Source organism: Thermobia domestica, chromosome 13, assembly GCF_964235325.1.
Source record: "Thermobia domestica chromosome 13, izTheDome1.hap1.1, whole genome shotgun sequence".
NCBI lineage: Eukaryota > Metazoa > Arthropoda > Insecta > Zygentoma > Lepismatidae > Thermobia > Thermobia domestica.
Window position 1 is genome coordinate 8531947 of NC_137466.1, and position 15927 is coordinate 8547873.

The 15927-nt window shown below is 36.6% G+C and overlaps 1 protein-coding gene across 1 annotated transcript in view; it reads left to right on the plus strand.

Moving 5' to 3' along the window:
• Positions 1 to 15927, plus strand: part of Gad1 (glutamate decarboxylase) — a 243241-nt gene that overhangs the window by 174941 nt on the left and 52373 nt on the right. The window contains exon 7 of the mRNA XM_081735456.1: positions 788 to 855. Within this exon, the coding sequence (XP_081591582.1) occupies positions 788 to 855 (68 nt within the window). The remainder of the gene's footprint in view (positions 1 to 787; positions 856 to 15927) is intronic.

Sequence of the window (15927 nt, forward strand, 5' to 3'; positions counted from 1 at the left end):
ATAATCTGGAATTTTAATCATTTCTTCTTCAAATCTATTTAAATAGCCCTTACTTCTTGAAAATTACATTTTACAATAGCTTTATAATGATCTTTAATAGAAGTAATTTTACATTTACATGTAATGCAAATTCCTTTTATAAAAGCGAGGGACTTTTAACTGGACTTGGAAAATAAATCAGTAAAATAACAGCAGTTTCTCAGTAAGCAATGAACAAATCGTTACAAAAATTTCTATGAAGTCCGGTCGATAGTAAAGGATTGGATTCACGAAGTTATAATTTTACTATAAATCTTCAATTAAATTATCCATTCCCCCTTTTTTTTACATGTGAAGATTTGCAACACCGCATTGACAACTCTAAGTCCCCCCCCTTTCTCTCTCTCTCTCTCTCTCGTAGCACATTGCAGTAACTTGGACGATCTTTGAATTTGGTCCACAACGGAGGGGCGGCTCTTTTCAACAATGACATATTTATGGCATTTTTATGGGGCGGCTTTGGAGGGTTTCTTGTTTATGGAAGTTAAAACCTCGAAAAGATGTGAAATAAAATGTCAATCAAAGAAGGTGATGATAAACAATTTCTGAAAACCCTTACAATCTTGTTTTAAACTGATGTAATAACGCACTACAACTAATTTCAGAATTTTCAGTTTTAATTTTGAGGCTAATGTATACAGTATGCATTCACCAGTAGTAAATGACCACTCATAGACCTTTCTTTTTTTTTTAAAAAAAAAAAAATTGTATTTAAGAATATTTATATATTGATTTTATTATATTTCAGGCAGCTTGGGGAGGTGGCTTGTTATTTTCCAAGAAATACAGGCATCCGAGGTTGACAGGAATCGAAAGGTAAGTCCCTTGTTATATGTATATCAACAGCAGTAGGCACAATTAGTACAAGTAACACTAGATACCACTACGAGCGGTGCGATATGACAACAGTTAAACCATATTTATTATTGAAATATATTATGTAATGACCTGCGTATCTTTAATCGTTGATGAATGATCATTGTGTTCGTACAATCACATTATCAATTTATATTTTTTGTACTATGAAAACTATAAATTATGTACAAAGGTAACCAAGAAAGTTCTGTTGCTTTTTGTGGAGGTTTGTCTTTGATTGGCTCTCACACAGTGAGTTGAATACGAATGGAAATAAGGCGAAGGTCAGTTGTTTGGTGTGGGTATATCTAACATACAACCTGGTTGTGGGAGTTCAGTTACACCGTGAACTTGCGTTAGGGCAGAGTGAACATGAAACCTCCACAGAGCGTCATAAGGGCGTGTATGTTGTACAAGTTCAAACTGGGGTCAAACACCGCTGCAGCGGGGCTAAAGATACACCAGGCCTTTCGAGAGGGTATCGTGACTACGTGGACAACACAGAGGCGGTTCAACATGTTTAAGGACGGTGATAAAACACTCGAAGACATACCATGTGCTGGAAGATCAACATGTACAAAATGAGAATCTTCAGGCAGCAATTGAGGCGAAAAGTGGCAAGACAGTGAGGAACTGGGACTACAATTCAGTATGAATGGAGAAGTCATTCGGCAGCACCTCAATAAACTTGGGAAGCGTTACAAGTTGGGTCGATGAGCCACGTGATTTGACTCCAGGCCAGAAGGCAACGTGAGCAGACACCTGTGTTTCTTTGCTGTATCATCTGAGGAACGCCCATTTCTGGACATGGTGTTGACATGTGATGAGAAGTGGGTCCTGTACGGAGCTCCACGACGTTGGTTAGCATCCGATGAACCCGTTCCAAAAGAGCCGAAAACAGCACTACACCAGAAGAAAGTCCTGTGTGTTTGGGGGACTGCTCGCGGCATCGTGCATCGGGAACTGCTACCATCTGGTTAGAACATCAATGCAACTGTGTACTGTCAGCAGTTGATCCGTATTCAAGAAAAACTTAAAACTTGAAGCCAGCACTTGGGAATCGCAAACGGGTCCCCTTAATCTCGTCTCGAATTTGAAAAGGCACATATTGTCTCGGCTTTCGTCTTATTCCAAAACGAGAATCAAGTTGAGACTAGAAATTTCTCGTGTCGTGGTTAACACTATACGTAGACTACATGGGTGCCCGAAAGGGAGAACAATGTCAAACCCGGTTCCCTAGCTAGGTCACGAAAATGTATACGTAATACAGCAAACCTATTATACTCGTACTAAATACTAGAAATAGCAGATATAATATAGCAACCATGGAGATGCCAAACTTAGAAAATTTTCTTCGGGCTCCCCTGTAGACAGTATACTAACGATCAGAAGGTTGAGTTTTACCTCTGACTGAAAGTGGTTACTTCACATAAAAGTGAGCGACTCGCAGTTCGAATATAATAACTTTAATTACTTTTACTAACCTTACTTACAATGGCGGATCGAAGTGGGGCTAAGGGGCTATAGTCCCCCTTGACGCTCAGGTTTATACTGGATAAAATGGACTTCAATTCTGCTTTACACTGGATAAAACGGCAAATTATGGTTTAGCCCCTCCCTTGATCATATCCTGGATCCGCCTCTGCTTACTTATTACAGTTTTGGTTGAGTGGGAACATGTAACTTTTGTAGTCTATCGGAAATAATACATCGAATTTAAAACAGAAAAGCAAATATAATTGGCAATATAATTATAGTTTGAAGACAATGTACTTGAACAAGAAATTTAGAAATGATAAAAAAAAAAATGGATCAAAAGATTGCGATCTTGGCCAATAATTAGTTTTACACAACCTCTAACGACTGCTCCCAGAAAACTATCTATGGCCTACGCTCATGTCACAATTTAATCACAATGGCAACAGGAAGCGTGTTGGACCAGTTTTTATTTACCAATTAATAATTACTTTCTCCAGATATCTATAAGGCCTACAAGAAAATTTTTAATCCAAAAATATAATGGAACTTTTGATCCAATAATTAGGTTTTGGGTCAGGGGCCACAAAATGTTTGAATGGTCCCTAAATCGAGTTTTCGTATTTTTATACGGAATAAGCACATTATACTGAGTTAAGTGATAGTTTGAGTTTGGCTACACTATATGTAGTTCTCCAGATATAAGGCCCACAAGAAAAATTTTAATTGAAATATAATGGATCTTTTAATCCAAAAATAAAACAAGTCTTACGAGCTTCACTGGGGCTGGTAATGCCTCATAAGGCCTACATATTTTACTGGATCTGGATGCTTTATTTAATTGGGAGATGTAGCTGAGGATGAAGCAGTGCTTTCGAAAATGTACTTCTGTTGATCTTTAGCAGTTTTGATAAGTTCAGTAAATTTTCCTGACTTCAACTCTTCAGCAAATTCCGCGCACGACAGGTCGATATCAAAGCGAATTATATAAGCTCTGTTTTAACCATGTTCATCAACAAACGATCTTTTCGTCACTCCAAAATAATTTGAATAGGACAGAGAATAGGACTAGAAGGAGGAAAATTTACCGGACATTTAACGTCCTCCGGACACCGGACAAGCAGGTCAAAAACCGAACTGTCCGGTAAAATACTGGACGGTTGTCAATTCTAGTTGCTGCAAGAAAAAATATATTGGAATAGCTATTTCTATTTTTTTTTTTTTTACTTTGTATATATTTACATAGATATGTAACGTATAGTTTATACATAGGTTACATATTATTGAAATTGACTAGATATTTTTATTATACTGTATATTAAATGTTGTATAGAGCCTATAAGATTTAGCTTGTCTAAGTTTTCCTTTATCAATTATACATTATACGCAGTACAAAGACCTACTACATTATATTATTACCGAGAAAGAAAAGCTGGTACATCTCCCCCTTTGACTCCGCGCCAATAACTGCTCGAAGTGTTCTTACATTTTGCTTTGGAAAGGTTTAAACGCTAGCACGGACACTGTGTTTTTTTATACCGCTGATTAATATATGGGGAGTTATTTTTCTGGTTTCTTGTATTTCAACTGGAACTTTCAAGGTTTGATTTTACTGATTACTAGGGCAACCCAAAAGCATAAAAAGCATAACAGCAATTTACACATAGACATGGTTGGTACCTTGAACATGGTTGTGGTTCTCTAAGGGTCTACAAGAAACTAATTTTAAAGCATAATTTTAGAAAATAAAGCACAATGCATAATTTAAAATATATAGCACAATTCTTGGAAAATTTTGTTTAACTGTAAGTTTAACACACTTTATTAATATTTTTTTAAAAACAATATTTACAATACAAAATCATTGAGAACACAACAGTGCAACAATGAAAAGCTTATTTTTATTTCTGTAAACTTTTTTGTGTAATCCTTTGATGTGGAGAAAAGAAAAAAGGAAAAGAAGAAAACTTTCCGCCAACAATGAATAGTGCACAAGAACTCCACACTATATTGTTATGTGTACATCTTGAACTTTAGGACTTCCTGTACTTTTGGTGGCATCTTTTACTTTCCCTTTTTGTATATACAGTATGCACCTCTAAGCTGCACAGAAGGGATAGCAAAAAAAAGCTGACTCGAGTTAAGCATATCTCTTTACAGTGCATTAAATAGAAAGTTCATTAAATATGAAAGAAAGTGGTTGCATAAAATATTAATTAATAGATCAAGATGTTTAGAATATTTAATGTATAGTAAATATTATGCATTATACACGATTAATGTAAAACAATGATTGAAATTAACAACAAAGCATAATAAACCATGATTTGAAAAAAATAAAGCATAATGTGGGTTGCTCTACGGATTACTCTCTACATCTGTTTAAAGTCCCTTTCAACGTGAAAATTAAATTTCGTTGGATGTATTGTTAATATTTAATAATCAAATTTAGTTTAACTAATATCGGGCCTTATGCAGAGACGCTTTTAGCATTGTATTAAGATCTTGACTAATTTCCGTATTTAGTAACACTTAAGTGAAGTTAACAAAAATTTATATCGAAAGAGAACAATCACGACTTTTCAGCAGGGTTGTCCAAATACAATAGGAGAAATTAATATAAAAAAGAAGATAACTCATTTAACTTGATTTTTTCCAAAGTGTTTTGTCCTCATTAAAATCATTGATAGAATGTACAGCTGTTTCTCTTCATATTCAAAACCGAATGTGTGAAGTTGGCCCTGCAAATGTTTGGTATAATCTACATTTTTGTTGGGTTGGACAATTTTTCCATTTGGAAGTGATGGAACTAGCAACTTTTAGCTTTTGGGCTACTCTACTTCTAGAGATATGGGTTTCTATAAAATGAGTTTTTTGTGTTTCCTTTGTTACAGATATCTTCACTGCTATATTTAGCTGGAATTCTTAAATAATCAGTACTCTCCATAGGTAGTTGAGTTAATCGATTAATTAGTATTTACATTATTAATGAGGCCAGGGCCGGATTTACGTATAAGCTAAACAAGATGTAGCCTAGGGCCCCCAAAAACTAAAGCAAAAAATTGAATACACATTTCCAAAATATAAGAAAAAACAATAAATTATGTAAAATATACATATAGCAACAGTGTTTCGTTTGTGTAGGCCCCTATGATGTAAGTAATGGGCTGCTAGCCTCCTTCCTAAAATATCACTAGTTTTTTTCAATTTTGTATATGTGGTCCTACGTTCATCTGGACACATAAAGGGCCCCATTATCTTCAGTAGCTTAGGGTCTCATCAAACCTAAATCCAGCTCTGAAGCAGGCTATGTAGTATTAAACTTACAATACTACATAGTCAAAATCAGTCATAAATTCTTGAATACGAAATTGGAAGCAGGAAATCTTGTTATTATTATTATTATTAATTATTATTATTATTATTATTATTATTATTATTATTATTATTATTATTATTATTATTATTATTATTATTATTATTATTATTATTATTTGCTGAAGCATGTATGTTTATATACAATGAGTGATTTTTGCTTTGCAAAAGTAGAACAAGAGTGGAAGGAATCGTCCCAAATATACGTGTACTGGTATACTAGCCATCTTGACTTTCTTAATTATTTATGAAATAATTTCTTTGTTACTTGCAATTTGTATATGTGATTACAATATTACGATGGAGTCAATTTCCAAACGATGGGATCAATTTCTCAACATGTAATATAAATATCGGCGTTTCTCAATATCTAATACAAATATCGGCACACTTCCGCTGCAGGATAGATTTTCCACAAACCTATGTGAAAAATAAAATTTTTCATCCTGCGAAACAGGAGCACATTCATTGGGTTATTTTTCTGTTCTTGGAAACACGGCAACGCTCAGCTGAAAAAACAGTTTGAACTCCTTACTGTGAAACAGGAGCATACGTCCCCGACCGAGTAATTTTGTGGTGGACAATATCGTGCCCGTGGTTTTCTGAGGGGAGGGCACTCCCGTTTACTCGCACTTTTTCATTCCACCAATTCTTCCGTCATCATTCACTTGCTTTAATCATCGTCTCTCTCAGCCTAAAGGGGGCGTGAAACTAAAAGATCTCATTTCGTAACAAACGTACATTTTCTCAAAGTTTATAAGGTCAACTTCACGCCAACGTTTTCGTACTGTTGTGTGGCCAAATGACTAGCGTGCATGTTCTCGAGTTTGATATCCACTAGGAGCACAGATATTCTCCCATTATAAGATAATTGGGGAGTATCTGAGTAAAGCAATTGTGATCTCCGGTCAAGAAAACAAGAATAATGACTAGAGATGCAAGGGCTCGGAAAAAAACCGGCTTTTTTGAAAAAAACTCGGTTTTTTTCTGCTTCGCTTTTTTGCTTGGGAAATTTTGGACTTTTTTCAAAATTCTGCTTTAAATTGATAAAGCAGATTTTGTTTCACTTCTCTATAACACAAAAAGTCATTTAATTAGTGGTTGATGCCGATAATAATATAAAACCTCGAAAATAAACCATGAATTTCGAAAAGATATTACACACAGTTTTACTTCTCAACATATTTACATTATGAATTCCAAAGGATTAACCAATGTATATAATAAGATTTTTTTTAACCTCCTACATACAAAAGTAAGCAGGGTTGGCAAGAACCATGGTTGTTTTTGAAAACGCCAAAAACCCGTTTTTGGGGGGGGGAGTTTAAACTAGGTTTTTCTTGTTTAATCCAGGGTTTTTTGGGTTTAGATATTTTGCTTTATGTATTTATATTACATATTGACAGAAATAAGTTTGTTTCGCCTTGGTGTTGTTATGCAACAACGGGGTTATGCTGGAGGAGGTCACATAAGCTTAAAGAAGTCCGGCCAGTAAATTTCTTAAATTGGGAAACTCCCGCCCTAGCCATCGGGAAAATCCCGTCATTATTCTAAATGTAAAACAATAAGGGAGAAATCCTGTTATTGCTTTGCATGTAAAATTTAAAGGTCAACGTATCATAATCAGTACACTAAAACTGAGGTTTTAAATTACAAATTTAGTACGTACATATCATTGAAAGTCCAATCCAAGCTAATGTTGGAAGCTACGTAGGCAATCGATAAAGTTTGCAATTTCTATCAATATATTTAAGCAACCTTGGCTTCTTTATAAAACAACAGGCGTGCAGAAATATACAATTTGGTTTTGTTTCGTATGTTCAGGCTTAACATCCTTACGTAATACCGAGGTTATCAAGGAGAAGACTTTCGCTTAAAGTTACATCCGAACCGCTACTTTGTTTACGCATGACAAAAGGGTTGTGGTTCGACCGAGAATTGAACATGGGACACTTTGATTAAAAGGTGAAAAGGAAATAAAACTAATGCAGATGGTTTGATGTTGGGAAACGTCAGCATGAAGTTCATACGATTCGCACTTTTCGTTCTTTTTGTTTTTTGGTTTAAACCAGTTGTTTATTTAAAAAAAAAAAAACAGTTAGTGTAAACCAGCCAACCCTAAAAGTAAATACTTCTATTAAAAATACACAAATAACTAGCAAAATTCTATGTAGTAATTTTCAAAATATTCCATACTCTCTTTTTGGAACAAAATAAAATTAAAATAAAACATAAGAAAAATACTTAGATTTATATGATACACTTAAAGGCTGCACATCTAGAGCTTTTGGTTTTGTATATTCTTGAAATTCTACAGTTTTATATAACCACCATCACGGTTTACTCAGTCCTCAAGGTTTCTGAATTTTTAACAAGAGGGATTCAACATATGAAGGGTGTGAGGCAAGAACATGGTAACCCACAATTTTACTATTTTAAGAAATTAGAGATTTTCTGCTGCACAATCCATTTTTAAAGTCGGAAAGCTGATTTTTCACATAAGACTATACATGAAGGATTAAACGAAACGGAATGCGTTGCTGTCTATCTGATGCTGCATAACTCAGCAATTGAAAATTTGTTAGTTACCATGTTCTTGGCTCATACCCTTCATATCATTATGGAACTCTCCCCACCCCACTACCACAAAAAAAAAAAGGACTACGGAATATATTTAAGTTAAGATAAATACAACTGCACATCAAACATGACTGAGTGGCGCTTTTGCGCTTCTGTCGGGAAGTCCGGGATTCAACTCAGCATTCGACCATTCTGACAAAGCTTTTCTTCATTCCATCTGTGAAGTAGAAATAGTGCGTGTACTGTGAGTTGGCCGACTTCCTTCCTTATTGTTTTTAAATCGTTATTATTACTAATTACCAGCAGTGACGGTTTTGCGAAGGTTAGGGGAGCGGTCTTTCGGACTGACGCCTGTTATCCAAAATTACGGAATGTCTAAAACAAACGAAATATCTATTAGTCATGCCTTTACTCATAAACTTTAAGCTTCCGTCAAATGAAAATTACGAATGTTTAGAAAAACTAAACATTAGTAAGAAAAAAATCCCAAAATACTTTTCTAAATCCGCCACTGATTCTCAGTATAAAATGATCTTCAAGATTGTATCCGGAAGATTATTGATAAATATATAAACGAAACGAAATATTAGTTACGCTTGTACTCAAACTTCAAGCTCCTCCCAAATAAAATTAGGACATTTTAGAAAACGAAACTATCAGAGAAACCCCTCCCAAAGTACTTTTCTAAATCCGCTACTGATTATTTGTATAAATTAGTATTCAAGGTTGTGTCCGGAAAATTATTGCTAAATCACTTCACAGCTACATTATAACAGAAATGTTGAAGTACGGTTTGACGGATATATAGAAAAACGTAAGTTTAACTTTTGCGCTAGAAGCTAGAGCACTAAGTTCTTAGAAATGCAACACGGATGACAAACTGAAATGACCCCGAGAAGAAAAAAATATCGATAACTCAAAAGTTAAAATAAAGTTAAATAGCCTCTAAAATTGCCCTCAAATACTACATTCTTCATATTAGCTTTAATTCGTAAACCACGTGCTCCATCCATCTTGATGGTGAATTTTAGAGCGAAATGTGGCATTCAGGTCGTGGAATTCTTATCTAACTATAGAATATACTATAAGAAAGCTATTTAGATAGAAAAATCATGAAAATGAAAAAAGCCAAAATTTCCAAAATTCTCGTTTTTTCCCCTAAAAGACCGGCTTTTTATGTGAAAAAGCCATCGATTCAAAAAAGCCGGCTTTTTTGCATCTCTAATAATGACACCCAGTGTCATGTTCTGACCATACATCACAGAGTTTATCATGCGTCGTCTGATCAATCGGCCGTAACTATTAATTAATTTAATTCTTTTAGTTTTAAATCTTAGGGTTTTAGAATTTAGATTTCTGGGCTTTCGTCATCTAAGGTCATTTAACCCTTCACGTTTTTGAGGGATGACGTCCTTCGGCAAGCACACAATCCGGGGAAAGGGAAAGAAGAAAGGATGGGGAAGGAAGGAAGCGGCCAGGGACCTAGAAGTCAGGTACCACCCCGACATTTGCCTGATGTGAATGAGGAAAACCCAGGAAAACCTCATTCAGGGCGTTTTTACACTTTTTCGACCGAGTGCCCCCACCGAGAATCGAACCCGGGACCGCTCACACCGAAAGCGAGAGCGTTAGCGACTACGCTACGCGGGGCCACAGTTTTAAATCTTAATGCCAATACCAATAATATATATATATATATATATATATATATATATATATATATATATATATATATATATATATATATATATATATATATATATTTCATTGAACGTTCTTATCCCTCTCGAACCCAGTCGCTGATCTTACGCTTACATTCTAATAAATCTGTTTCGCAGTGGGGGAAGGAAAGTTCTCTTACTCTCTCTCTCTTCCCATTTCGCCCAGATGGTTTTTAATAAAAACATCAACAAATTTTGCACTTCCATGACTAGGCTAATGCTAGGTCCATCTATGTTCCATTGTATTTAATCCTGGTTGAAGAAGGGAAGTGGGGATGCTATGAGAAGGAGGGGAGGAAGTACAATGGGAAATTAGCTTTGTGACGGGAGAGTTGTTGTTTCACGCGTGAGAGGCATCGTGTGGCTCACACGTGTCACAGCAGCTTAGCTCAGTTGCTCATCTAAGTGGAAAGGATTATCAGAAGGGAAATCAAACACTTCACATTAGCATTCGGTGAATAACATTAATACCAATATGTGAAGAAACTTCATTGGATTTAAGATCTAAAAGTGAAGAATTTGTGCGCGGTAGCACTTGTGCATCCTAATGGCTAACACACTCAGCAACGTCATTCAACGGTCTAGGAGGAGTTCGCGGAGGATTTTGCTTGGAGGAGGAGGCGTAAGTTTGTCCACCGACATAAGAGTTTCAGTGTTTTTAGTGCCGTATTATTATACAACTGATTAAACGTATGCCTTTCTCATATTCAAAGGAAGGGGAAGGAATTGAACTTACATGAGATCATTCGGCTTCTAATCCTTGGTTTCCTTTAGCCTCATAATCAGCACAATCACAATGTGCTCTCATTCCTAGGTGAAGACCAGTAGCGTAGCCAGAGTTTTGTTTGGCGGCCTTAGTGTTATTATATACCGGTATATTATATAGATGCGTTTGTATATGTTTGTCAAGGAAAACATTTAGTATACACTATTAATAAAACGAAATATAATAAATTTATATAAAATGTTAAACTGCATTTTACAAGCAACAGAAATAACCACAAAATAAATTCAAAACTCTGGCTTTGATAAATGAATAAAACAGAATAAACAATGAGCAACGATCGAGCCTAAGTATTCACTAATAACTAGGAATGCAATGGATATACCCGATTGCAATGAAATGAGCTGAGCGAGCTTAAACTACGTAATCATGACTTTTTCCCCATGTTAAGTCTATGGAAGCGTTTTTCGGTGATTATTCCTCGATGGTACATCGGATTTTTGATTTCGACCTATGTTGTCACTCAGCACGACATACTCTATCAGCGTGCTAAGTTTGGTTGAGATCGGCCAAACGGTCTAGGAGGAAGCGTTTTTCGGTGATTATTCCTCGATGGTACATCGGATTTTTGATTTCGACCTATGTTGTCACTCAGCACGACATACTCTATCAGCGTGCTAAGTTTGGTTGAGATCGGCCAAACGGTCTAGGAGGAGTTCGCGGACAACCAAACGGCTAACCCGAGTATAAGAGCTTCGCTTCGCTCAGCTCAATAAATTGCACAAAAGAAGACAAAAAAAATACAAACATCAAAGTACATTGTCGGAACTCCTTGGGTGTTCGGCCCCCTGAACCACCCTTTCTTACGCCACTGGTAAAGATCCTGCTGGAAATATTATATAACCTCCAGACAGAACAGTGTTTCGGGTCTCCCACTCTTTCACTAGCTGTTTATTCCACTAGCGATGGCATAGGCCGCGGATAGCCGGGTCTAGATCTCGTTCCTCAGACCCGGTCTAACTCGGACAGTCCCGACCCGGAAGGAGCTGAAATACCAACTCTACACCATTACTGCAGATTATAGTCGCTTAATGTTGGACACTACTCAAGCTCACACATCCACGTGTTTTGATTGCTTGTGTGGCATTTCTTAATCAAGTTACCGTGTCTTCAATATATTTTCCTGTTTGTTCGCCTTCCCGTAATGAAAAACAATACAGTGGTTTTGAACACAGACTACACAAAAAGATTTAACAAAGCAGTGTTTGGACCCAGAGACATCTCTTATATCCTACTGTCCGTTTTAAGACATAAGAGTCTTGTTTCATAAGACAACCTAACTCTTGTTAGGACGGTGGTTGGTGGATGTTCCCAGATGTCTGATATCATTAGGTAGAAGAAGAGAGAGAGAAAAGGAAAGGAAAATAAGACATAATGTTATTACCTTTTGTGATAAATTAAAGCGAAACGTTTAGAGAAAAGGGGACGTTGCCTTTTCTTTCCTCTTTCCAACCGAGGGTCACGTATTGTTTTCTTAGATTTGTGATCTGTTGGAAGGGACAGGGCCGTCTGGGTGTTTTGTGCATTTCGAGGAATCGTGGCTCTCTGTAGTTACTACAGTATGACATGATTCAATTATAAAAGTTTAGTGCGGCGATCCGTGCCCTTTTTTATTTATGCTGAAGTAGGGCCTAAACTTATTTTAGACTTATTTCGTCGATGTTTTGTACGTAACCATATAAACACATTAAGAATGTAAAAGAAATGTAGTAAAGAGAAAGGTCAGTAAAAATGTATATTGGGGAAAGGGACAATATTAAAGTCACGTCAATGAACGGGGGAAAAAAATATTCAGATTGTTGAAAAGAAAATAAATCCTCAGGAACGTGACAGGTGGAAGGAGAAGTGAAAAAGTTAACAGAAACGTGACAAGTGTAAGGAGAAGCGAAGAAGTAAAGAGGACGTGACAGGTGGAAGGAGAAGAGAAGGAGTAAACAGGAACGTGACAGATGGAAAGAGAAACAAAGAAGTAAACAGGATCGCGACAGGTGAAAGAAGAAACGAAGAAGTTAACAGAAACGTAACAAGTGTAAAGAGAAGCGAAGAAGTAAAGAGGAAGTGACAGGTGAAAGGAGAAGCAAAGGCGTAAACAGGAACAGGACAGGTGGAAGGAGAAGCAAAAGCGTAAACAGGGACGTGAAAGGTGGAAGGAGAATCAAACGAATAAACAGGGACGTGACAAGTGGGAGGAGAAGCGAAGGAGTAAAGTTCATCTGATAGTTCGTGTTACAAAGGTAATTCCTGCAAAAAGATGAACAGGTTTGTGGAGAACTGTAGTGAGTGGAGTTTTTAATGTGGTACAAGTGGTCCTCTAAGAATAAAAGAATGATTTTTATGCTTATTGTAAACAAAAAAAAACTTTATTACTCAGCAGTTCGTAGATTGAATGACTAAAGATTAACAATCTTTTCATACCACTGCGAAATTATGTAATAAAGTACCCTTAGACTTGACTGTGATCCCCCGCCTGTTTTTTTTTTATTTGAGACAAGTAGTAAGTACTATCGAGATCGAACCCGTGACACGCAAAGGGGCTCTAGTACATTGTGGTGTTTACAACAAATTTTCTTGTAACACCATATCAACGTAAAGTTTATCTGATGTCTGTGTTGTGCATTCCATTTTGCTTACACTATTCTCTCTCTCTCTCTCTCTCTCTCTCTCTCTTATATTTGCGTTCGACCATTTTGAAGAAGGGAGAGGCAAGAATAAAAATCTGTCTCATCGAGCGCCCGCTGTTCAAACGACAATATTTTTTAAGAGATTCAGGAGAGGATTTCGGCTGAGAAGGCATAACATAAATCTGTTGCAGCATCTCTCTGTTCCCAGCATCTGTTGGCCTCCGTCCCTTGACACAAGTGGCGCGCATATAAAGTACCATTTCATTCAGCCACGCTAAGAAGGAACGAAGGGGAAAATGTCTCTGGGTTACTTTCATTCAGAGTTGCCATCAAGTAGCAAATCCAGTGCAGTCTACTGACACTCTGCATGGGAAACAAAACAAGCCACTCTTCTCTAACAATTTTTTCACTTCTACTTTAGCCTTACAGTGTTGCCAAGTCACAATGTTTCTTTCCTGTTTATATTGGCAACTTTCTTAGTATACCCATAAAAACTAATGGTGCGATGCATGCTTTTCGAGTTGGTGGTTTCAGCGATTGCAATGAAAGTTATCAGAGTAATTCATGGAAAACTAACACATGCCACGTTACAAACCTTTTTTTTTTTTTAAATTCTTTTCGTACGAACTTTTTGAGATGGGGTAAATTCACCCAACTGCACTTGATAGATTTATATATCAAGCAATAGGTCTATTAGGAAGTCTGAAAGAAAGCCATGTCTAAAGAGCTGAGCCGAGGCTGTCCCTGACCGAGCATGACCACTAAATATATTGATCTTTATTCCTTAGAGGATAGGCTACTGGCCCATTAAATTTCGTTCAGATCCGGTCAGTAGTTACCCAAAAATAAAGTAACATGTACACACACAAATACATAACCTGTAGTAAAACAATAACCGTCTGTATGCTTACACCGGGAACTAATAAAGCTTTGAAAAATTTATTGGCAGTATAATTAATAAAAATCAAATACATTTAAAGAAAATAATTGTTTAAATTTCTCTAGGATAAGACCACTCAACTTATAGGACTACTGACTGATTGTAATCCGAAATGATTGTCCCCGTAAAACAATTTTTAAGAAGAGGTAGTGAGACGTAGAAAGTACATTACTAAAATTTAATTTTATCGCGACATATTAAGGGAAGAAAGTTTACCTACTTACTGAACCTATGTGAAGCTTGTAGCGAGAAAGTTTATTATTTTTTACCAATGAGACTTCCCTCAAAAGCCACCATTAAGGTAGAAGAGAATGAATTCACTCACTATTTTATCCAATTTCAGCTCGAAGTGGTGAAAATGATTGTTAAATCTCAAAGGAAACATACTCAATGTTTGATCTATAGGAAAAGCACTTTTTTCTTCAACGAAAATTATCGCGAAAGAGGCAAACACAAACAGGTTGTATGGGAAGCAAATGGGCTGGCCTGAAAAAGCGTTTTACACTTTTTCGAGCGAGGGCCCCCACCGGGAATCGAACTCGGGACCGCTCGCACCGAAGGCGAGAGCATTAGCGACTACGCTACACGAGGCCACCTCATCGATGGTGCACTGGATCTGAACTTGACGCATGTGGCATCATTTAAAGCATTTTTTTCTATTAACACTTGCTAAATATTTATGCACCAAACATTGAAGAAAAATCCACCACTAAAAATTATTCCTAGACCTACAAAGCTTAAATAAAGTGTTATTGAGAAACGTGGGTTGGGGGGGGGGAACGGTGACTCAGGTGCTTGGGTCCCTGGTTCGATCCCTGCCCAAGTAAGTTTATGATGGACAACAGTGTGTCCATGGGTTTTTTCGAGGTACTCACCTTTCCTCCCACTTTCTCATGCCACCAATTACCGGTATTTCATCATCATTCATTTGTTTAATCATCGTCTCCCTTGGCCTAAAGGAAATAATCGTGGGACTTAAATTGAAATATTTCATTTTCAAAAGTGGCTGAAAAAGTTGATTGCAAAATTTCAATATGGAAAACAAACAGCAAAGCAAAGAACCGTGTACAAACATAAACTTCAATTTTAATCCGTTGAACGGTCTGGCAGCCAGTCTCTGCTTATATAAAGAGACCATGGGCGTCCGAAGGGAGCAGGAGGCGCTCCCTGGTTCATGAAAATGTATACGTAATATAGCAAATCATGTATATTAAATACAAGAAATACCAGACGTAATGTAGCAACCATAGAGATGGGCCTCCCTAGAAAATTTTCTTCGGGTGTCAGTGGAAGAAACGCACATAAGAAAGTTAGTTTTCCGTAGTTAAATATTATAAAACGAGTAATGCGCTATAAATCTCACGATTAACTTTCTGATATGTTCATTGTATTTGTGGGCATAAACAAATAATAATACTAAATGTTCTCTTATATTGAAATGGTTTCTGCGTGATGTCTCGGATTTGATTGCCAGGGGGCCAGAGTTTTACATCATTACTCGAGGACCTGGACCAATGACAGAGCAATTTGAAATGA